At 37.2% G+C, this 23,589-nt stretch overlaps 2 protein-coding genes across 2 annotated transcripts in view; one reads left to right on the top strand and one right to left on the bottom strand.

The window, feature by feature from the left end:
- The window catches only part of LOC144643122 (uncharacterized), a 73,755-nt gene that overhangs the window by 35,656 nt on the left and 14,510 nt on the right, over positions 1-23,589 (top strand). The gene's annotated exons all lie outside the window — the stretch shown is intronic.
- LOC144638105 (serine/threonine-protein kinase pim-1-like) lies at positions 10,179-23,567 on the bottom strand. The gene is made up of 5 exons (XM_078497285.1): positions 23,475-23,567; positions 22,946-22,993; positions 15,070-15,430; positions 14,063-14,239; positions 10,179-13,460 (listed from the first exon to the last, which is right to left on the bottom strand). The coding sequence occupies exons 1-5, from the start codon at positions 23,565-23,567 to the stop codon at positions 13,354-13,356; spliced, it is 786 nt and encodes a 261-aa protein (XP_078353411.1). The 3' UTR covers positions 10,179-13,353.

Here is a 23,589-nt window from a genome sequence, read left to right as displayed (position 1 = left end):
TTCTTACTTCTGGACAAAAAACCTTTCATATGCTATACTTATATTGTTTTCTTAATCGCTTTGTAGATTGGTATTGCTTTGGTGACTTGTAATCAGTTAATCTCACGTGAAGAGGACGGAAAATGCTTCTCTCAATTAACGACAATGGTGAGTTTATATTTTTTTATTTCCATTTCGAATGCACTTATCTCGCATCACTGCAGGGCCGGTTTGTTTGGATGTCGATAAACGCTAATCCAGGATTGATCATGAAAGACAGTCGTGGTTGTAATTTTCTTGGTATCAAAGTGTTTTCATTTTAAATGTTTTGTGTAGTTTAAGATTGGTGGACATCAAAACTAGAGGACGTAAGCAGAAAACCTCTGTGGAAAATTATAAAAATGAAATTAAAACTTACGCTCATCCTGGATTAGTTTATCGTGCATTGAACAACCAGGCCTGGTCGTACTGTACAAACCTCAATTTTTAAAGCACGTTTATTCAAGTGATTTTGCTGTTTGTTAAATAGTACACGAAATAAATTTTAAGCTTGTTCAACAGCAAACAATTTTGAAACCACTGCCGGAAACCTCTGTGCAACCTTATCTAATCTTCGATGACCACCTTTATTCGAAAAAAAAAACATTCACTAGAACAAGAAAACAAGGAGCAACTAAGATTTAAAAATAGGTTTTCCTCAAAAAGGGTCTATCTCGTGGGATATTTTCAGCAAGTATCTTGTAGGCATCTTTCTCGCTTAGCAGATTTAAGGGGTGACTTATTTCTCGAGGACAACTGAACTATTGGGAAGAGTTGACTAAATAGAAACTGAATTTTATTTTTTCGCTGGCCTTGATCGAAGTAAAACCTGCCAATGTTTTCGCTGACTTGGACCGCTGGCCTTAAAACCTCTGATACAGAGTTGGGTAACCTTGAATGACCTTTAATAGGCCGCACTCATGATATCGCATCCGCCATGTTGGTTTTCACATTAAAATGCAAATTAGCCATGTGGTCTCCAAAAGGTAAACAACGTTTACATCGAGAGATTTCAACCAAATTCTATTCTGATTTTATGACTCGAATTTAAAATATTTTCGTCGCTTTTCCAATAGGCAAATAACCGTTTCCTCAATGTTTCCCTTTGGAGAACCACATGGCTAATTCGCTATATAACATGAAAAACCTATCACTAGTACTAGTACGCCCTATCAGTTCAAAAACGCGAACAAACTACATGTTTAAACTACAATAAATCACCGTTGCGTTCTTTTAAAGGGTGGACAATTTGTCCAGTATAATACGTATTTGTTGAATCCAGCCAAGTTAAAAGTTCGTGAAGTCATAAGATTTTCCTTATTGTTTCTCAGAGTGACTCCTTGCTGCGGATTCTGATGGACTCTCATGACTGATTTTCATGGATATTTTGTGGACAACTGATGCCTGCTGTCATGAAGCAAGTTCTGGATCATGCTGGTTTCCGCTGAACATTGTGCTTCGTTAGGTAAAGGACAATAATTTAATCACCGTATATCGAGACAAATTTATAGGCCCAAATTGTTCAAGCTTTTCAATTACGAAGACTGCTCGAGATCTAATTTTTTCTTACAAACTTAGGACACGTTCAAGCAAATTGGTCATGGGGAAATTTTCAACTTATTTGTTTTGATGTTTTGTCAATAATTCTTTTAACTAATGGTAAGAAAATTAAAGTTATTTTGTCGGAAAGGCTAAAGGGCTAAAACGTTTTAGCAAACGCGGACCCATGTTATGGAAACCAGGTACTAATTAAAATAGATTGTTTTTGTACTCATTTATTTTTTTAAAATATTTTTTGCTAGTTAATACCACGGAATCAACCAAAATTCCATTTTAAGTTTCACAATTTTCGCTACTTGGTTGCTTTTTAATTTGTGCAAACATTTGCAAAATTTCCTCGGCAAACAATTTTTATTTTACACTATAAAAACCTTGTGCGTTCACTTATCTTTACCGTGTGGTTTTGTTGCATAACATGGGTCCGCTTTTAATTGATATTTATTAAAAACGCTTCGAAAAATTTCGACAGTTAAATTTTGCGAAGAAGTTATCAAGCAAGTCAACGGAAAATTATTTTTAAAGATCTCAGCAAAAATTTACTTGAACCCGAAGTAATATAATATTAATCAGTTTCAGAATTTTTTCACCAATTATTTGTGCTTCCTCGTTTTTAAAACGGGGAAAGTTTTAAAACGTTTTGATCTAAATGTATTTGCGAATTTTGTAGTTAATTCTAGCCAAAATGTCTTGTGATTTTTGCAATCACTGCAGATATTTTTCAGACTTAGTTTTTGTACTGTTTAGTTTTATTTCATCGACTCTTGTAATTACTACAAATAATTTTCATACTCAGAAATGTCATTTATTTTTACAACTTCTTTATCAGTAGTATATTTAATACTCTCAAGTGTTGTAAATAAGTTTGCTTTAATAAAACTTGTAAATTAGTTAATGGTACTAAACAATAAAATCTTTTACAAGTATTGTTTGTTTTATTTCTCTTTTGTCTTTAATTATACAAAAGAATTTAAAAAATATATTGCGCTTTTAAAAGGGGCCTGGTAACTAGAAGAAATGTAGGCTATCTCTTTTACTATATTTTGACTATGTAGGGTTGCCGAAAAGAAAAAAAATTCTGCGATTTTGAACAGAATCTAGTCAGAAATCAAACATATACTTGGTCTTTTGATGGGGAAAATCTGTTGCACAGTGCAAGATTTTTCCCGCCAAAAGACTTAGTATATTTTTTACTCAAAACCAGACACCCGTTCAGAAGCGCCGACTTTTTTTTCAAAGACAATTTTCCCGTCAAAAGACTTAGTTTTTTTGGCGATTTTTTTCCTTTTAAAGCGCAATATATTTTAACCAGGAAAATTTTCCCCCTAACGGACTGAGCTTTTTATTTCAACCTTTTTCTCGAGCACAGTTTTCAGGGCAAGACAATTTTCCCGCCAAAAGACTTTTTTTTCGATTTTTATACCGAACAATTCCTGCTTAAATTTATTTTTTAAATATGCATGGCTTTGCTCTTTGGTAACTCCACACTTTCTGGTGTTGTCTTTGAACCTAGAAGGAAAGATCACAAATAAATTTAATTGTAAACACTACTCTTTCCACAGCCACGGTCTTTAGAAATGATTGTTGTTAAATTTATAACCTAACGGACAAGTAAAGGAGATACAGTAAGAACACAACTCCGAAGAACATTTCTTCTTTTACTCACAATGGTTTTAAGCCGAAATATTACCGTTTGAAGAATTATACTTATATGTTTTAATTAATTTTGTTTTTTCTCCAATTATAAACATTTTTCTACGTACTTTACTGCCCGAGTAACAACGTAAATGGATCAGCCAGGCAATATCACCCAAAGGTTTTTAAATACAAGACAGTAGAATATTTATTCGGAGTATTTCATACTTTTCACGTTTCCTATTATATGTAAAAAAAAGTTATCTATTTTTAAGACTATGTTATGTCTGTTATAGGCAAAATAATCCCTAAAATCATTATAGCTCCACCTAGCTAATTGCCTAGTGAATATCCTTAGTGAATAGCCAAAATCTTTAAAAATTAGCAAATCACTGGATTAAATTATCGTGCAAATACTTAGTTTGGTAGCACTTCTTAAACTAACCTTAAGATTGCTCGTGATGGCTGATATGGTTAAAACCACTTCATAATTGAGTGCCAATCTTAAGGCCGATTTTTGTGACAATTTTTGCTAAGATTTAAGCGGCGATTCCAAATTCTTGAATTTGCACTAAACTTTAACTACGTCTACATAGACGTCTGGGAAATGTTGTGCTAAAAAACATTCTCGCACGTTGCCCAATTTTTTCGAACAGTCAAATGAAAATAGAAACATACGATGCACTAATATAGGCCTACATATAAAATGAAAATGTTCTTTCGTATGAATCTATCATATAAACTCATAAAACAAGTTAAAAGAAAGATGATATCAATGATACGATCCCTCCGAGTTGGCATATGCCTTTTCAATGTTAATAAGTGCGACGTTACTGACACGTTGTACCCCATCAGGTGCTGCGAAGGTAAGTTTTCAATCTGCGCAACGCACTGAATGATGGTTCTACAGAACACGGCCTAGCAGGTATCCATGCAAGGATATGTACCACATTAGCAAACTCTGGAAACATATCTAATAGATCATTCTCATGCATTGTCTCCAGCATTTCTGAAACAGTCATGAAGCCTAACCTGCGCACACGATGAAAACTTCGCGTAAATTTTCTACTCGGCTTCCAGAAACTCGCCGACGATTTTGTAAAATTTAGAAACGCGGGAGAAGCTTTCTTTATCAGGTGTTTTCACTATGACAGATATTTGCAGTGCAGTGGCCAACAATAAAAAAATACAAAAATATGTATGTGGGAAAATGTGGGAAATAACAAATCCGATGGTTAAAGTTGGTATCCAAACATTACAGCTTGTAACCCCAATTTGTTCACGAAGCTCAATGAACGAGATTTAATGCAAATTAGAAACGTGAAAACTGGCTCAAACTGGAATTTTAGGGCAAAATTCAACGGAAAGGTGAGCTACGGTTTTTCTCTTCAGTTTCACATTGTCACTGTTTTATTTTAGGGATTGGTCAATAAAGTACCAGGGGGGGGGGGGGAGCAATTGGAAATGTGGTGGCTCGAAAATTTGTGACCCACCCATTCCCCCTGCATGGCTCAAAACTGACTGACCCACCCCTGATAGGGGGTTAAAAATTACATGACCTACCCTCTTTGCTAAAAAAAATTCAAGAAACCAATCACTTCTTTATTATCTGTTAGGGGTTGGAGGTTTTTAATTTGACATCAGTTTTTTAGGTAAAATTCCCTACCTATACCACCCTGATTTTCCTTGATGGACACTGCTGTTCCATGTACGTCTTTTCCCGTTTCTTAACACAGCAAAGAAGAATGAATTTATCACTTCTTATACTAGTCTTTTGTAAGTTTTCCACATATTTTTGTGTAAAGTCCATGGAAAAATTTAGACACAAACATATGCGAAAACTGAAACAGTATGTAATATTATTTTACAAACAACTATTGCAGAGTTCATATTTTTATACAGAAATTGATAACAGAAACTACAACTAGGCTTTCCACAAGTTGCTCGGCAACTTTTTGGCAACTTTTCATGATTCGAGCAACTTTTTCCCCCACGAGCAACTTTTTTCCTCATGAGCAACCTGTTGCATTTTGAGCAATGTTTAGACCGAAGATCTCCAACGATTATCCGAGTGTTGTTCCAAGGCAATACGAGCGTTTCCGAAGATTTACGAAGTTTGCCGACTTCGAGGAACATCTGAAGACATTTCAACTTTCGGTTTTGTAATGTTTTAAAGTGCCTATGAAGTAAAAAATAATTGCTGTTTATTTTAAAGGCTTTTCAAAATAAAGAAGAATGACGTTTTCCTTTTTGCAATATCTTTTTTGGTTTTAGAGATATTTACGTTTTTATATTATGCAAATGAGGAAAGTGATGACGTCATTAATTGTTCCACAAAAAGATGCAGCATTGATTCAAGAATATCTCTTGGAATATTTGAGCTGTGTTCTTCAAACTTGGCACGATTTATGTACACCACAAAATACACAAAATGACACTTGTCGTGCCGTTGCCATTGCAACAGTTTTGCTGCAAATACTTATTTTAATTAGTACTGTTATCCCCAGTTTTTGCTTAATCAAAGATGATCCACTCCCAACAAGCTAATGAGGAGAGTTAGGGTAATAGAGCATTACGTGTGTTCCAAGCTGGACCCTCTGTCCCACTTTAAAGGGTTGCAAATTGAGATATTTGGTTTATGACAGAAAGAGCCTGGAACCAAGAATATTGCCATGGTTACATCATAGTATGAGCCACCTTGCACCTTTAAGGAAGGTTACTACTGATGCCAAGTTTCAGAAATATCACCTTTATATTTTCAGAGATATCCTTGATTTTGTGATCTATCTTTTAGTTGAACAATTTATGACGTCATCACTTTCCTCATTTGCATAACACAAAAACGTGAATATCTCCTAAACGAAAGAAGATCTTTCAAAACGGTAAACGCCATTCTTCTTTATTTGTAAAAGTCTTTCAAATAAGCATTAATTAATTTTTACTTCATAGGCACTTTAAAAAACATTACAAAACTCGTCAGCAAACATGACGTCATTGATATCTTCACGATTTTTCTCAGTAACGAAATCCTTGTTATTTAATAAATTTTCCCTTTAATATGTTATTTAGATACTTCTTTAGCTGCAAAATTGCATAAAACTGCTTAGAAATCTTAATCTCAAAGGGAAATTAGCATATATTTAGAGAAATTCTCGTGATTAGAAGCAGGGTTTAGGATTTTTTGAGCAACTTTCGAGCAACTTTTATTGTCAGAAGCAACTTTTTTGGATTTTTGGAGCAACTTTTGAGCAACTTTTTGAGAAATTACGGGCAACTTTTAAGGAAATCTCGAGCAACTTGTGGAAAGCCCTAACTACAACCACTGTCCATCATCCATCATTCATATTTGCAAAGTGTTTGAGTTTATTGGCATTAAAAAGCTTAAAGCCCAGCATAAATCTATGCAGGTTGAAGACGGAGACAGGCAAACGCGAAATTATGATCACAAGCCATCTAGGGGGGTCAGGGGACATGCTCCCCTGGGAAACTTTTATATTTGGGCCTTCTGAAACCGCTAGAAATTCATTAAAAAATGCTCGCATGGAGAATACAGCTTTTCTTGGAACTATAACAGTTTAAAGTAAGTGTATAAATAAGACGACCCACCCGCTACATGTTGATCAAAACTACATAACTCACCCCTTTTCGAGGGCTCAAAAACTGATGACCCACCCCCTTTCTGCTCCAGCCCACCCAAGAGAGGCGAGAGGTTTTCCAAGAAAACATCTCGTCGATCTAATATAAATTAGCTACCACCATAGCAACAGACATACAGACATCCAGTTAATTTTGAACAAGGCGAATTCTCTCAGAATTAAATCAGAGACAAAAGTCGAATCCATTGGCAGGACTAACGGAACGGCCCAGCCTACCCTGCCTCCCCGTTTTTTCACCCTGCCACTTCTATTTTGGAACTACATTTGACATAATTGCATTTGACATAATTGAAGAATTTCACACAATTTGCTTAAAGTCTTGAAACGATAACCGTCTTCAGTTCATTTTTGGTAGATCCTTGAACATAGGCGTACAGGCAGGGGCAGCAGGCAACCCCCCCCCCCCCCAAAAAAAATGGGCTACTCAAATTTTTTGGGCAGTGAGAGAAATTTGGATGCCATCCCCCCCCCCCCGCACTCCCCCTCCATGAGGTATTCTCGGAATTTTGAAACAATGGATTTACTATACAAGCCTGAAACTTTCAGTAGCTGTTCATTCGTCCCATGGCAACGTCAATATTACAAGCAGGTATAACCAAAAATTCTCATGTTAACATTTTCTTCTTTTTTTTCCAAATCGTACGATTTGTTTATTCTTACATTCCTGAAGCATTCTGGCATGTTTTTGCATCAATTTCCGTTATTTTCTGACTTACTAAGAAAATTGTGAAATTCAAGATGAGGGATCCAAGATGGCGGATCTGATGACAACACAGCCAACAGAATATTATGTCATCTTGTAGAGAAACGGCTACGGGCTTCCAACACAGTGCAAACTAATTTAATTTCACTTTCTATTGAAAAAGAAAGTCCACTTCCCCCCACTCCCCCCTTAGCGGACCTAGTGTCAAACATACCATCGAGTACGACAAAAGTTAAAACGTTTTTGAAAAAGAAAGCTGTACTCACCTGTTAATGAGATGCTAAGAAGTTCTTTTTTAATCCCTCTTTATGGAATGATCCGTCTTCAATGAATTCGCCGAGAAGCCTCTGGAAAACCAAAATAAATCATTGCTTTCTTGCTCATTGTTGGGGATGGCATCCCTCGAATTAACGCCGGCCTTGAATAAACGCTGCACATTTGGGCAAAAAAAATCCAATAATAGAGTCAAAAAGCAAATGCACTAATAATCAAGTTTCAGGAAGCCTTTAAAAACATCTTTTCCTTGATTGTAACAGTGTTTTAAGATATTGAAAATGACTTTTCAGACAAGCATTAAAACATTTTTCTGTTTTATAAAATCAAATGTTCAGTTACCATTATATTGTTAGAAATAAATAAATTATTGAATTTTAAATAAACGCCGCCCTCGCCCCCCCCAAAAACCCCCCCCAACAAAAAATTTTAATAAACGCCGCGGCGTTTAATCGAATAAATACGGTAATTGTTAAATTTAGAAATTGGACAGAGTAACAGTATTGCGGCCGGAGATATCTGACACCTTACTATATGAATGTTTATACAACAGGTCTGGCACAAATATGCTTCCTAGAAAAGCCTGTGCATATTTTTGACAAACGATAATGGAGAATAATTCCGCCATACCATGTACCACACCCAGCCCCAAGCCCCTTACGCACAGGATGATTGTAATAAGAACATTTTACTGGAATTTAAGAGTAAAGGAAACCGAACTCACCAACTGCCAAGGTGTTGAAAAATTATTTCCCAAGCTTTTGTCAGTGAGTTGTTTCATTGTCAGTGAACTCGTCCAGAAACTGTTGAAGGAAGCAAGTGAATAAATAAGTGCATTCTTGCTGGCGATTGGAGATTTTGGCAAAGCGAAGGATTAAATACAGAAAACTGAGAGTATCACGGCAGCAGGGTTTCTAAATTTTGAATTGTAATCCACAAAGAAACGTACAGCTAGTCATTACATCCACTGTGGCGATTGATTCCAAAGCGCTCATAGTTGGTCCACAATGTTCGTTTTTTTTAAAATCTTCTGTCAGTACTTAATTTCTTCAATTATATATTATGGTTTTGACTGAAATGAAGAAGGCTTGTTGTTAAAAAAGAAATGTTTTGTCTTTATAATAAGACGTGGGCGAGACGTGCAGCACAAACCTTGTTGTTTTAAGTCCATAATTATGCACAGAAGTCCATAACAACTCATTCAATATTTATGTGCAGGCATTCATGTGTACTCGATTCGCTCATACATGTATACCATTTACACTACCCCAGAAACGTTTTCTAGCGTAATGAAGAACAATATAAACTACGAAAGCTTCCAGACAAATTATAAAGAAGAGACCACATGCTGGTAAATATATTTGACTGTTATCGTCGAACTTTGGCGGTGCGAAGAGTTTGAACAAAACGCCATTCATTTTCTTAACTTACCTCAAGCTTGTATTTCACAGACAGAGTAAAAACATTTCTTGTTCTTCTTCTATGGCTTACAAATAGCTCCGAAAAGTTCTTACTTTGCGTCCACCAACAAAACACTTTCCCTTTCCATAGCTTTGACGACTCTTGCAGCAAAAGGTGGTTACGAAGGAAAAGTTTCACACGTGCAGTAACGTTTGAATAAATTAATTTTGCATAATTCTTGAAGAGCGTTTAACGATTGGTTAATTGCAAATTATGAATAAAAAGCGCGAACTTGTTTAAATTACAGAACAGTTTGAGAATCTTGCTTTTTTTGCTAAAATTTTTTTACCTTGAGTATCAACCTAGATTATTTTTTGCCTGTGCGACGGGACAGTATGCAGGCGAGAAGCTGAACCCTTATTTAAATTTATATACAAGAGTTGCTGGCATTTAAATTATCAAAAGAAAAATTATAGAAGACAAAGGCCCTATATTGAGACGGCAGAACGCCAGGTAGACGCTACAATAATTTCCCAAAACTTTCTGTCTTTAGGTGCATAAAAAAAATAAAAATAAATATATGTTTATAAAACTGCTTTATAGTGGTCATGCACTTAGCTTCATATCTCAACGAGATAGCTAGTTTACAGGCATGTCACTGAAACAGAGGAAACAAATATTTTTAAATGAACATAACAAAGTTAAAAATCTCAATTGGCAGGAGGCAGACCAGTTGGCTATATACAAAGCGTGGTCGAGGATTTGAACTCGGGACAACCGAGAAACAAATCCAGCTAGTGGCAAGGGCAGGTCTTGAACCAGGACCTCCAGATTACAACTCCAGCGCCCTTAACCACTCGCCCACGCTTGCCTCCTTCCAGTATGATTTCCAGTGACGCGTAATTTTTTGCGAGAGTTAAGGTGGATTTCCACTGACGCGTAATTTTTTACGTGCGCGCAAAAAATAGAGACAATGTATGAACGACTTGCGTACACGTTTACGTAAGTCGTTCATACATTGTCTCTAAATTTTTACACGCACGTAAAAATTTACGCGTCAGTGGAAATCCACCATTAAGGTGGATTTCCACTGTCGCGTTTTTGTTAACGTACGTAAAAATTGTAAAGTACGTAAAAATGAAATTTTGCGCGTGCGATTACGTGCGTCGAATTTACGTTGTCCAATTTCCTATGCCACGTTTTTTTCTTGGTATTTACGTACATTACGCGCACGTATACGCACGTAGCGATCGTGAGTGTTTTCAAAAAAGTTGAACTCAGTTCAACTTTTTACGCGGCTGTCTGCGGTTACGCAGCGATTTACCCAATCATACTTTTGGATTTTGTCACATGACTAGCATGCAGTGGTACAAAGTGTTTTCATGGCAGCCATGTTGGAAGAGTCAAACAACAAAATATTGCATAAAAATGTTAATGATTTTTTTCCCAAATGAAAGTCAATTTATTGTTCCACCCCTCCAATATGGCCGCCAATAACACACTCTATTCTCCAACTTGATAATTCAGGATGGCGGGCATTTACGTACGTTCAACGCACGTAAAAAAGAAACGCTTTTTATTACTTTTCACGCGACAGTGGAAATTTGCCCACGTATTTTTTTACGCACGTTTTACGTACGTAAATATTTACGCGTCAGTGGAAATCCTTTAGACTTTCTCAAAGCCCGTTTCGCGCTCATTTATCGCTACTTCGTCTCTCAAAAGAGGCGACTTGCAAGTTTATACGGGAGTAAACGTGCGTGAAAAAATTTAGAGGCAATATACGAACGTCTTGCGTAAACGTTTACGCAAGTCGTTAATTCATTGTCCCTAAATTTTTTCACGCACCTAAACGCACGTAAAAAATTACGCGTTAGTGGAAATTCACCATTCAGGGTGCAATACTTGCGCCAAAAATGAGTGAAAAAAGCGAACAAAGAAAATGACTCAATCCTAGGGCAAGAGTAAAACTGGAACAACTCTACTGTTCCCATGCAGTGGTTGTATTATCGCATTATCATGTTAGAGTGTTTTCACAGATATTTTTCACAGAACCTGAAGAGTTACCTTTCAGAGGATATAGTCATGTTAACTTGAGCGCTCTCGTTTTGTTCTGGTCACTTGAAAGCAGATTTTTAAGGTTATTGTCACTCGTATACAAAATAAAATGAACAATCGTGGAGGTTGCCGAGGAAAAATTAATATTTGCCATATAAAGTTCAAAATCACACAATCGAGATTTACAGTGAAAGGGGTTTCTTTTCCAGATAAAGGAGATTGCCAAGTACTTCACTAAAAACACCTTTTTATTTGATTATATTACAACTTTCATGAAAAACTCTGCTTTATAGTTTCAGTACTGGAATAATTGAATCTTAAAAAAAGAAGCTGCAAAAGCGATAGTAGTTTATGAATATAAACATTGATTATGAAACAGTGGGAACTAGCACCCGTTTTTAGCAAATACCATCTAAGATGTAGAATTTATGATTCGTGATATGGACTAAGCGCTCCTGGGCACTCCCATAGCTTTTCTTCAATATAAACCAAGGGAATACGTCATGTTGCCTAGCAACAAATCTCTGATGAACATCTCGGGCTCAATCATTTTCCTGACAAAATTTAACCAAACTAAACCCAAGTGTTGTTTTGTATATTCCACTGTTTCCTCGCAATTTGAGCGAATTCAAGCCAATAGATCCGTCCGTGATAAGAAAGGGATAAGGAAGGAGTTAGGGAAGGACGAAAACTACAAAAGAGGGGAGTGGGGAAGGGAGTGTGTTGGGAATGACATAGAAGGGAATAAAAAGGGAGATAAATGAGGAGAAAGGCGTGTTTAATTTGGGGGGAAAAATCAAGGAAAGGGGAAAGGGCAAATGGGATTGGGGAAAGTGGCAAATTGGCGGTGGGTAGGAGAAAAAAGTTAAAAAATTGCTGCTTCCCTTTTTACCTTGCCATCCTTGCACAGAGGACGAAATATTCGATTCAGTTTCTAAAGAAATCGAATGCCAGCACTCGAGCGACTCTCCTCCTTGTTCCTCTCTGATACACAGAAACATCGACTGGCCTGAAAATGCTCATGGTACGAGAGAACACAGCGGAGGAACAAAACAAACAACATTAGTTAATGTTTTTTGAAATTTGACAGTGATTGCTAAGATTCCCTGTGGTGCTTGTTCCCTGACTCTAAAAAATTGTCTTAATAATCCTTATTTTGTAAGAAAGTTGTGTGAACTGACTGTTTTCTTTAGTATTGGATCAGTTAATTTAAATATAACCTTATTCCATCTTAATTTGCTTAAATATCTCTTGTCTCGTTACTATTTTCTGTAAGTATAAATTGACTTTGTTCAAGTCGAAGTTTATTTCTAAATAATTCATGCCAGGCCTTTACTAACTGCAAAATGCTGGTAACTTCTTGATGACTAGCTTCGACTTTAGCAGAGGCATTTTGACTGAAGTCGTATCCATTTGATTGTAGTTTCTGATTGGAAGAGTTCTAGAGGTCAGATCATAAATAAAACCTCTTTGTTTTAACAAGGGTTACAGGTAGAAAGAAGTCCAAATGGCTTCGGCGATCTCTTGCGTCATTGCAGGCTCAAGGCCTACCTTCTAATGCCACATGCTCGGCTGATGGTAACCGCTTACATACGTTCAGTGTCAAAAAGGCGCTTATTCACTTTCTTGGAAGCTTTGAAATGAGTTCTATGTTCACAACTGGTGCTTTCTGTACTTGCACATGTTCATCTGATCGTTAACCGCTGACATGTTTTTGCCGTCAAAACGGCTCTGATCTTTTCTTTCTTGGAGGTTTGGACTAAGTTCTTATGGCCCACAACAGGTGCCTGCCTGTACCTGCACATACTCGGCTGACTTTATCCGCCTAAATAACGCTGATGTTTACTCTCTTGGAGTCTCAGAACCAAGTTGTTATGTCTCTCTGCAGGTTCCTTCCTGTACCTGCACATGCCCGGCTGATGGAAACCGCTGGTAAAACGGCGCTGATGTTGACTGCTTTGGAAGCTTGGAACGAAGATGGACTGTTCCTTGGCAGGTGCCTCCCTGACCTGCTGCGCATGCGCGGCTGATGGTAAGCCGCGCGCGTGCGCTTTAATGGTGGTGAGGTTTAGTGATCCAGGCATGGCGCCTGACCTGCTCCAGGGTCGGGCGCGCATCTGAATCTCTCGACAGCATCCATGAGATCAAACTTTGAGCATCTGTGAAAAAGAAAACAAAGCAATCTGTTTAACATCCAGTAGATGCTACGATGACAAACTTTGATTTAAGAAACAATAGAAACTTGGATTCCATTCTTTTCCTTTCTCACATGCATCAGTACTAACTGAAAACCGTTGTGGGTAGTTTGATGATAAAATGAACTTTAAACTGAGCTCAATTCCAAGTGAAGCCATTTAATTTTCTCAAGTAGCAACGCGTTAAACAATCGGCCTCATGTTCTCACGTTTTCTATAGCAGAAAAAGAAAAAATCAGCTTTAAATTTAAACGGATTTTACAAGCTGGCTTAAACCAAATTAATAAAGAAATTATCTAATGAGAGACGATCAGCATGGAAATTAATATAAAAAACTTCATGATTAAATTTTGTTTTACTCTGGATTGGTTGAAGAAACGGCTTTGATTGGTTAGACACACATTGCACAACATTTCTTAATTGATTTGAGAATTCAGAACTTTAGCAGTACCAATTAAAGCAACTAAATATGCAATTGCTTTAAGAATTATTAGAAAACCTTTTTATCCTTTCAACAAAGCTATTATTGTGAATTCTAAATTCACAGTACGTTAACAAGTTCTTACCCTTTGAAGTGTGTTTAGGGATGGATGGACGCATGTACAGAGCCATGCGTGGCTTGGCATAAGGCATCTCACCAGTTATCATTTCAGCCAATAGGAAGCCGAGCTGCCATACAGTGGCTTGGGTACCAATGAAACAGTGATGAGAATAGAACTCAGGAGGGCAGTAGTGCTGGGTGCCTGCAGTAATGTGAACAGTTGAAATTAAGTAAGTGTATTATGAGTTAATCAATGTTTTCTTAAGTGAGTTGTGAGGGTACGGTCATAGGAGCTGAGAAACCCCTTAACCTTTTTCCAGCGTTAAGAGTAAGAGTAATGGGGAAATATTTCGCTAAAAATTTAAAGGGACTTTGTCACGGGGATTTCGCATTTTTTTGGTCTAAACTGTTGTGAAATAAAAGGTAGACAACTTTACCTGCTTTACCCATGAAAGAAACATTGTCTTTCATTGAACATTAAACGGAAGATATAACCTTTATTTGGGGATAGAAATCAAACTTCGGCTATAAATATTGATTTTTTTTAAGGCGCGTGGAACAACTTGAAAAAGTTGGTTAACGTTTTCTAATTGCTATCCATTTCCATCCGAGCCATCCGCAGCCAAACGCGCTAGTTTTAGTACTCCTAAATAGCAATTGTTAATTTAAAATGGACCATTATTTTTAAGTTTCCTGCGACACAAATATAATTTGTGTCACAATTATCAAAAATCTGTTAAAATCCATGACATAGTCCCTTTAAGAGATATATCTGATCACCTAATACAAACTTATAGAAAAATTAGATCTTTATATGGGCCTATACTGAGGTGTCTTTAAAACGTCCGCGCTTTACTTAGCTCTAAGATTGGTTTTAACTAATTGGCCATTTCCGAGTTACCAAATGCCTCTTTTTCAAAACGAGTTCAAGTGCGAAATCATTTAAATTTTAAGTGAGTTTTTTTTAACCTCTATTAGAAAGCCCTCTGAAGTGCATTATTATAGTTAAATTATTTGTTGAACGTCTCTCACCTACAAAGCATCTAAAGAGTGCATCTCGTGTGTCACAAGCGAGACCAAAATCAGTCAGCTTAGCCTCCATTTTGGACAAATCAATAATGATATTCTCGGGCTTGATGTCTCGATGAATTACACCTTGTTTCTCGCATTCAATTGCTGCATCGAGGATGTTAGTAAAGAGCTTTCGACCTTCATCTTCGGCCAAGAAATCGCGCCTGTCGATGTAGTCGAACAAGTCCGAAGAATCCTCGGGACGCTCGAGCACGAACACGAAGTTATCTTCGTGGCTGAAAATATCCAACAGCTCAATAACGTTCGGGTGGTGAACATGGCGTTGATAGAAAGCCTCGGCTGGACACTGTCGACCATTAATCTGCAACAAGGGAGGGGAAGGACAGGATTGTTAAAATTACTCACGCCCATCAGTTTATCATTACCAGGGAGGGGGTGGTAACAATAATCACTCAGATTGTTTTTTACTTTACCATTACTTGTGTTACTTAAAACACAAGGAAAGAAACGAAGAACTCTTTCAATTTTGAAATAAAAACGTAATACAGTCAACTCCATTCTCGTCCCCATAGCCCTTTCGTTTCTCTTAGCCGGCTTGGCACGAGAAAACGGAGGGCTCTGGGGACATAGGATTTTTGAATTAATTCGAATTTTTTTGATTGGCTGTTTGGAACAAAGAATTCCTAAACGGAAGTCGAAAACGTAACGACTCTCTCGCACATTCTTTCGAAACGTCATGACTGCATACATGAAGACCGGAAGTCCTAGAATCTAGGACTGGAAATCCTGTGTCCCCAGAGCCCTTTGTTTCCTCGTGCCAAGGCCCAGCCGGCTAAGAGAAACGAAAGGGCTATGGGGACGAGAATGAGTCAACTCTCACTTAAAGGACACCTCTATAAGACGAACATCTCCATAAGACGGACACCTGGTGATGGTCCCTGCCGTTTTTCAGTCATTTTACTGTAACAAAACTCTCTGTAAGACGGACACCTCTCTAAGACGGACAACGGACATTTTGAAACCGCCAACGGACACGTACAAAAAGTTATTTTTTACTGGATAATACTTCAAAACTTGGTATCAACATATAGTATAGTAAGTCAGCGTCTTTAGAATACCAAACTTACCAAAAACAATCAGGCATAACATATTTCTTCTCTGCTTAAGAGTGAGTCCGCACGAGAACCATGCAGGCGAGTCTACAGCGCATCTCACCGATTTCCCTCAAATTTGGCACACTTGTGTAACTTCACTAGTACATTAACCATGTGCAATATTTTGGTTCAATTGTTTATTGTTTTGGAGAAATGTCAATCAAACTGTCAGACAGTGGAAAGTACTTAAATTTGACCTAAAAATATTCACCATGTTTGATCCCCTGCTACATGCTAAATATAAAAAGAAATGATACGAAACTTTTACATAAGACAAATCAAGTCCCGAACTATAGAAAAACGTTCAGTAAACTTGTGTCATTTGCTGCGTTTGGCTGAAAGCACAATTCCAAGTCTCCTTATTCAATTCGTATCAAAAATGTGGGGTTTCAAAAGTCGTTGTTTGTAGACATGCGGCGTTTCTTCAATCGAATTTGAAAGTATCAATAGATTGCCAAGGAAATGGTGTCCCTATTTATCAAATAAAATCTCTGTTAAGTTTAAGAGGAATTACAGGTTCGCATCAATAAATGGTGTTAACTTTGTGACAATATGCAAATGAGCTCAACACGGAAATCGTGATAAGTTCAGAGTTTGTAAAATATAAACTAAAAAGAATGTTGCTATAAGAAGTAAAACATCGTTATGAAGCTTTTTGCATAAAAATACTTTTAAATCGTTAGTAGTTTTAACTACAGGAAGTCGTTGGCTGGTAATAAGCAAATGAAACAAATTCAAACGAACACAAAGGTCATACCGACCTGCTGGTCGTACTGCACCAATTTGAAAGATATCCCCACAAGCAAGCATCATTGCATAAAAGTCATTGCCTTCAAGAGTTTTTGGCATCGCCCTCTTGGTGTGTAAGCTGCATTTTGCCGTATTTGCCAGCACCATAGTAATCTAAGAACAGATGCAATCAAAACAAGTTGGCGGCGAGGCATCAAATATAATATCCACCGATCATGAAAACCGACTTGTTTTAGAATTCGGTCGCGTGTTTTGTTCACATATAAAAAACATGTTTCCACTGCAAAGAAATTATGTAGTCATCGTCTCCATCCAGTAAGAATCTGCGGCACAAGTGGTTTTTGGTGCTGTCGTTCTTCGAAGAACACCGACAATAGTTGATTGCGTGACAGACCGACTTGTGAATAAGGATGGGCCGATACTCGATACCAAATATTCGATACCTCGATATTTTGACAATTTTGAAAAGTATCGATACTTTCGAAAAATATCGCACTTTCGATACGTTTTCGATACCGCACACGTGACCTGAGCCTGCAGTCTCCTGGTCAGCACCTGAGGTTTAAAAATGCAATGTTGCTCAAACAAATATTGTTGTTCTTGTCAAAATTTGAATTTTTCTTGCCTTGATGCAAAAGTGAATCAAAAATACCAAAAATCAGCATTCATGGCTAACATCTACAACGCCAGGACTGTCTTTTGAATTCTTTAACAAATCACGTGACATACCAATGACGTCAGGACGGAAATGACGTCATAATATCGATATCGATATCGATATCGAGAAAAAAGGCAAATATCGTATCGATATCGTATCGTTTTAAAAAACCTGTATCGGCCCATCCTTACTTGTGAATTTTATCTCAAATTTCATGTCTCAAATTTCACTCTGACTCAGATCATATTGCGATCGCCATGGCTTCGTTTATGTGCTTTCAAGAAGGACCTGACATTCAGGGGCCATGGGATATGTATTGAGTCATCTATAAATGACCCAATACGCCACAAATCGCCATGGCTTTAATTTTCCACCTTTTTTAATTTTGAAAATCTGAAATCGAAAAATTAGCCTTTAATACCGACTTATCGTAAATAATCTTATAAACGCCAGGGCTTTTTAATTTAATTAAGGGGTACATGCGGGAGTGTTAAATAAATATGAGGCGTTTAGTAGAAAAGGGGCATTCATTTCACCTGGAGCCCAAGATTTTACTCTAACTGTAACGAAACAAATAGACAAACAAGTATGTAAATATGACGCGTAGTTTGCTCCCGGATAAAGATAGGAAACAGATTTTGTGAGTAGGAGACTACTCTAATCTTTTCTAATGCAAAGCCTAAAGATGTCGTTCACAGATTGTTCGATATCGATGTCTTCATCGTCGTCGCATCGGGGTTAACCATGTTGGCTAGCTAGCTCCTTTGGTCCCTTCGATGTCCGAGTGAATCAATAAACTAACTAAAGAAAATTGCGTGTTTTTTACTCCATGAAACGTTAACTTGAATTTTGAGGCGAATATATTTTTTCTTTTTTTATTGAGGAGGGGGGGGGGGCTGATGGGGGGGGGGGGGGCAGGGGTGTCTATTAGACACAGGACGTTTATTAGTGGAGGCCTCATCATCATCATCATCATCATAAACTTTATTTAAGTGTCAATGGTATTTAGCTAAAGAGCTAATTGGGGACACTAAAATAAATATACAAATATAAAAATACTAATATTATACAAATAGATATAAAATATAGAAACACTAATATTATATAAATAGATAAATAGATATAAAATATAAAAATACTAATATTATAAAATAGATATATCGATAGATAGTTAAAATGACACAGATATGTTTTTAAAATTTCAATAAGTTAAAAATGATTACAAGATTACTAAAATTAGTTACATTATTATATTGTGCAAGCGTAGCATCTGCAATGTCCGTCCAACACATCAGTAATGTTACTGCCCCGAACTGCTTTTTTGAATTCAAAAAGGCTTTTTTTGTTACGAAGATCTTTATCTACTTTGCCCCACAGATAGGGACCTAAATACCTAATACTATGTTTACCATAATTTACAGTGTTGAACCTAGGTATTGGAAAATCGCTACTACGCAAATAATACAAATAATACAAATAATACAATACAAACTTTACACCTCAGGGGGAGGCGTTTATTTGAGAGTGGGGCGTTTATTAGATCATTTACAGTATTTCACTCATTTACATTTATTCTAAGGATTGCCTACAGGAAAGATGAAATAGAACAAAAGAGTATGATTATCAGTGTCATTGAAAACGAACTTTCAACAACCTGGTCAAGGCAAAGACGAATCATGAGTTGTAAAAAGGCACGCTGATCTACACTTATACAAATATTTAATTCCGTCGATACGTCGGTCCGTCATTCTAGCTTTAAATTAGGAAATCAGTAGGAGCACTAACAGAGATACAGCTGATTCCAAATTTGTTGAAATTGTTCTGGATCCTTGTTCCCAGGGTCTTCGTTCCCCTAAACCAGCCGTTGATAAACGAGTTTAGATATTAAATTTCGTTCCCAGAACTTGCGCATTTTCCGTCAGCCTTGACCGAACTGGGCCGTCCTCTGCCCTCTGGGCCATTTATGGTTCCGGTTTAATTGTGCGCATGCACCGGAGACTTGAGATGGAATGATCCGTTCTCGCTCCCAGAGTCTACGGTCCTTATGTTCTGCGCCAGGGATCGAGACCTCTGCCGTTAATGTCTGTTAAGCTACGCAACGAATTGAAGGCGGGGTTTGGCTGGGAATGAAAAGGGATGAGGCACCAGCGGAGTGGCCCCGAGACGAAAGCGGAAACCCGACTGAGAGGTAAGTGCTTGGACGGTTGCTATAGAAACCGGCTCCACATCGAGGCCCTTTGAGTCACACTATGGCTTTCCACAAGTTGCTCGGCAACTTTTTGGCATTTTTTCATGTTTCGAGCAACTTTTTTCCTCTTGAACTTTTTTCCTCTTTTCCTCTTGAGCAACTTGTTGCATTTTGAGCAATTTCCAGACCGAAGATTTCCGAAGATTGTACGAGTGCTGTTCTAAGGCAAAACGAACGTTTCCGAAGACTTACGAAGTTTGCCGAAGATTTTCGAGGGACATCTGAAGATGTTTCAACATTCGGCTCATTCTGCATTAAAACATTACAAAACTCATCAGCAAACATGACGTCATCGATATCTTCACGATTTTTCCCAGTTAAAGGAATCCTTGTTAATATTCTCTTTAATATGTTATTTAGATACTTTTGCTGTAAAATTGCTTAAAACTGCTTTGAATAATAATAATAACAATCTTTTATTAGGAAAGCTCCATCACTTAAGTGGTTTACACGGAGGTAAACCTCAAAGGGAAATTAGCATATATTTAGAAAAAATTCAACGTTTTTGGATTTTTGGAGCAACTTTTTGAGATATTACGGGCAACTTTTTGGGAAATCTCGAGCAACTTGTGAAAAACCCTAAGTCGCACTGCCCGAGGCCAGTGGAGAGCACGGATGAAAGAAAGAAGGATGTATAGCGAAAGCTAGAGCAACAAAAAAGAAACTACTTGCAGCAAGCGAGCAGAATGCAAATATACACGTCAGCATGACGACATGTCGACAGCGCACGAAAGACCCACGAGGGCGAGGCTGCACCAGGCACAAACTCAAACCAGTTTAAATTCGTGCGACTGATCGCAGTGACAAAATGAGTGAAAGCAGCCTTGTCGCAGCGTGTGTGCACTTCTGCGTCAAAATATAAACTAACCAATGAGAGAGCTTCATGTATTGAATTCAAAACTAGTTTACATTCTCCCTCTTCCAAATTCGCTGCAGGTGCACCGAACAAACGCCTTGTTGCAGGGACTTTTTGAAGTAGTACACACGAAGCGATTTGTCGCAGAGAACCTCACTTAAGATTTATTAGCTAGTACTTCATTAGTGTTTTCATTAATTTGAAAGTAATATTGTGTATAAGCTACTTTAACTTTTCCATATATCACATTGATCTGCAATATGGCATATGCATGAACAGGAGCTAGAGAGATGGTGGATATAACCCCAGTGTATAAGGACTGAGTGAAGTCCAATTGGGTATGTAATTTTACGCGTTATTAACAAAATCGAACTGCGCGGTCGTTCGATTTTGTTAACAAGGCCTTTGAAAGACCTTTCAATTGGCATTAATGGTTTTGACATCCACACTATAAATCAAACATTCAGTTAGGGACGCAACATTATTTTTTTGGAGGAGTGGCCAAGTGGGATCAAAAATCCTGAAAAAAAAATTTGTTTGCAATAGCAAAATGCCCACATAAATTGTTTGAAGACATCAAAAAACATTGTCTGCAGAAAGATGCAGCTGGAAAAATTGTTTGGACAGAGAGCGCCACGGAAAGAAATCGTCTGTACTGTACTATACTACGCTTCGAGTAAAACAATGCAATGGTCCATTCCATGATCCAGCGTTTCGATCGAGCACTGAGGCAAGTCTTGAGAGACTGGGTACTAGTCCAAAACAACATGGCGCCCGGGTGAAAAGTAACTTACCAGGCTTATGAAAATGTGAAGTACTGAGGCCATCGCTTACGAAAAAAGTGGAAACTAAATCCTTGCAGAATTGTTTGTGAACATTATAACTACCAGGTAGACAGGAGTGAGCGACGTTTTCTCTTTCCAATCTGCACGTGAAGATACGCTTGAATTCGATCGATGATGAACATGTCAAGTGGCTTGTTTACCTTTTCTCACGCCGTAAGTCTGTATTTATGGGCACTAAATAGCCGGATAATTAACATCACGAATCACTTTAGATGCTAAAAGGTTTATTGGATTTATGTAAGCGGTATTTCTCACGTCCTCAGCCGACCTATCCATCATGTTATGAAACTCGTTCTAAAACTTTCAGAACTTTGTTTTTGTTTTGCTCATATGTACCACATTTTTGTACGCTAAAATCATACGTGCCGATTGAACTTAACATACTTTTTTTGACTTTAATTTATTATTTAGTAAATGTTTTACAAAATAATGGCTAATGGAACCATCAGAATAACGCCGCATCGGCGATATTCAAACGTAATTTTACCCTAAAATCTCTAGTGTCACACATTGCCCGAAATACCTTATTTTTAAAATAGGTTTACTACCAAACCAGAGAGCGATAAAAAATGTTGATGATATCATTTAAATTGTACTAGGTGATACTAATTACAGTGGTATTTTTATATGGAAAGCTTTAATTCTTGCAGAGATATTTTGGTCGAAAGATGGGTCAAAATTTGGGTATTTTTTGGCTCAAAACCGACCATGGGCACGTTGACCACGATATCTTCCACACGTTAAAGAATTTTGCGATAATATTCTACCTAGAGCATTATCATCTCAATATGTAACCCCATGCAAAATATAAAGGAAATCTGAGATGGTCGATGTAGACTCAATTTTTAATATTGCATGGATTTCATATGGACCCTCTCTTAAGTATATGGCACCAATAAGGTAGTTTTCTACTGACAGTATTGCCGTTTGTAATGAACAAACAAGTCGAATTTCTGATATTATTTTTGTTCCACTTTATAGGTTTTGCTAAAGTAAGGGACTTAAAACAGACGTGTATTCGTTGTGAATAGCTTAGTTTAGCTTAATCTTCTCAAAATTTCTGGTGTCACGTTACCTCGACTCTCTATAAGGCGGACACCTCTCTAAGACGGACAGTTGGGGCCGGTTTCGTAAAATTTAATCAGAGTTTTATCTCTATTAGTTGAGTAACACCTTAAGTTCAATTTATTGATGAGGGTTTTCTTTGGTTTTTTTAGTTTTTTTGGACATTTTCTTTTTAACTTTGCGTATGTATGAACCCTTTGAAGCCTTAAGAGATTTGATTGATTTCTCCTAAAATGGCAAGAAAAATTAAACATGAACTACTTATTCATATGTATACCAGTAAAGGGAATTTAAACTTACCTCTTTTAGATTTGTAATCTTACTTTTGTTCACAAATTTTATGGCCACCTACGAAATTAAAGAAAAGAGAAAAAAATAAATTAATTTCACCTTTTTACTTTAATGTTGTCCATTCGTAAACAATTGACCACAGAAGTATTATGAACTGGCAAAGATCATAAGATTGATCGTAAGGGCCCCTATATAATTTTTCTTTAATCGCCCGTTATTCAAACGCAGTAGCTAACAAAATGTTCATCAATTAAAAGTTATTCTTTTTCTTTAGCTTTCAATTTTTTGATGGGCACACTGCATTTGAACTCGAAATAAGAATATCTAATAATTCCTAAAAGAACTGACAGCTTTTTAACAGCTGAAAAAATTACTTTTCTTTCTTGCCACTAACGCAATGTTAGCAGAAAATAGTGACATATAAGACTGCGCGATATACACTTATAATAATAATATTTAATAATAATAATATTTAATACTTATATTGCGCTTTTTCTATAAAAATATTCAAAAGCGCCGCTGGTACTGGCCGACGCACTTTCAGGAATTGTAAAATAAATTTGTCATTGTCTCTCTTTCGTCTTGCAGCGTAAACATTTCCAAATGCCCCGGATCCAAGAGGTTTTCCCATCTCGTATGCTGACAGACCCTTG

The sequence above is a fragment of the Oculina patagonica genome, chromosome 2, assembly GCF_052425735.1.
Source record: "Oculina patagonica isolate OP01 chromosome 2, crgOcupat, whole genome shotgun sequence".
Classification (NCBI taxonomy): Eukaryota; Metazoa; Cnidaria; class Anthozoa; order Scleractinia; family Oculinidae; genus Oculina; species Oculina patagonica.
The sequence above is the reverse complement of the archived record's forward strand: the minus strand, read 5'-3'. Positions and strand labels throughout refer to the sequence as shown.

Bases quoted from the DNA above. Each gene is read 5' to 3' on its own strand.
- LOC144638105 (XM_078497285.1), bottom strand. From the start codon at position 23,567: ATGGGAAAACCTCTTGGATCCGGGGCATTTGGAAATGTTTACGCTGCA. The intron at 22,994-23,474 runs GTGCGTCGGCCA...TTAATTTCGTAG, and splicing joins TTATTTTACAATTCCTGAAA to GTGGCCATAAAATTTGTGAA. The intron at 15,431-22,945 runs GTAAGTTTAAAT...CCCTTGTTGCAG, and splicing joins AGATTACAAATCTAAAAGAG to ATTAATGGTCGACAGTGTCC.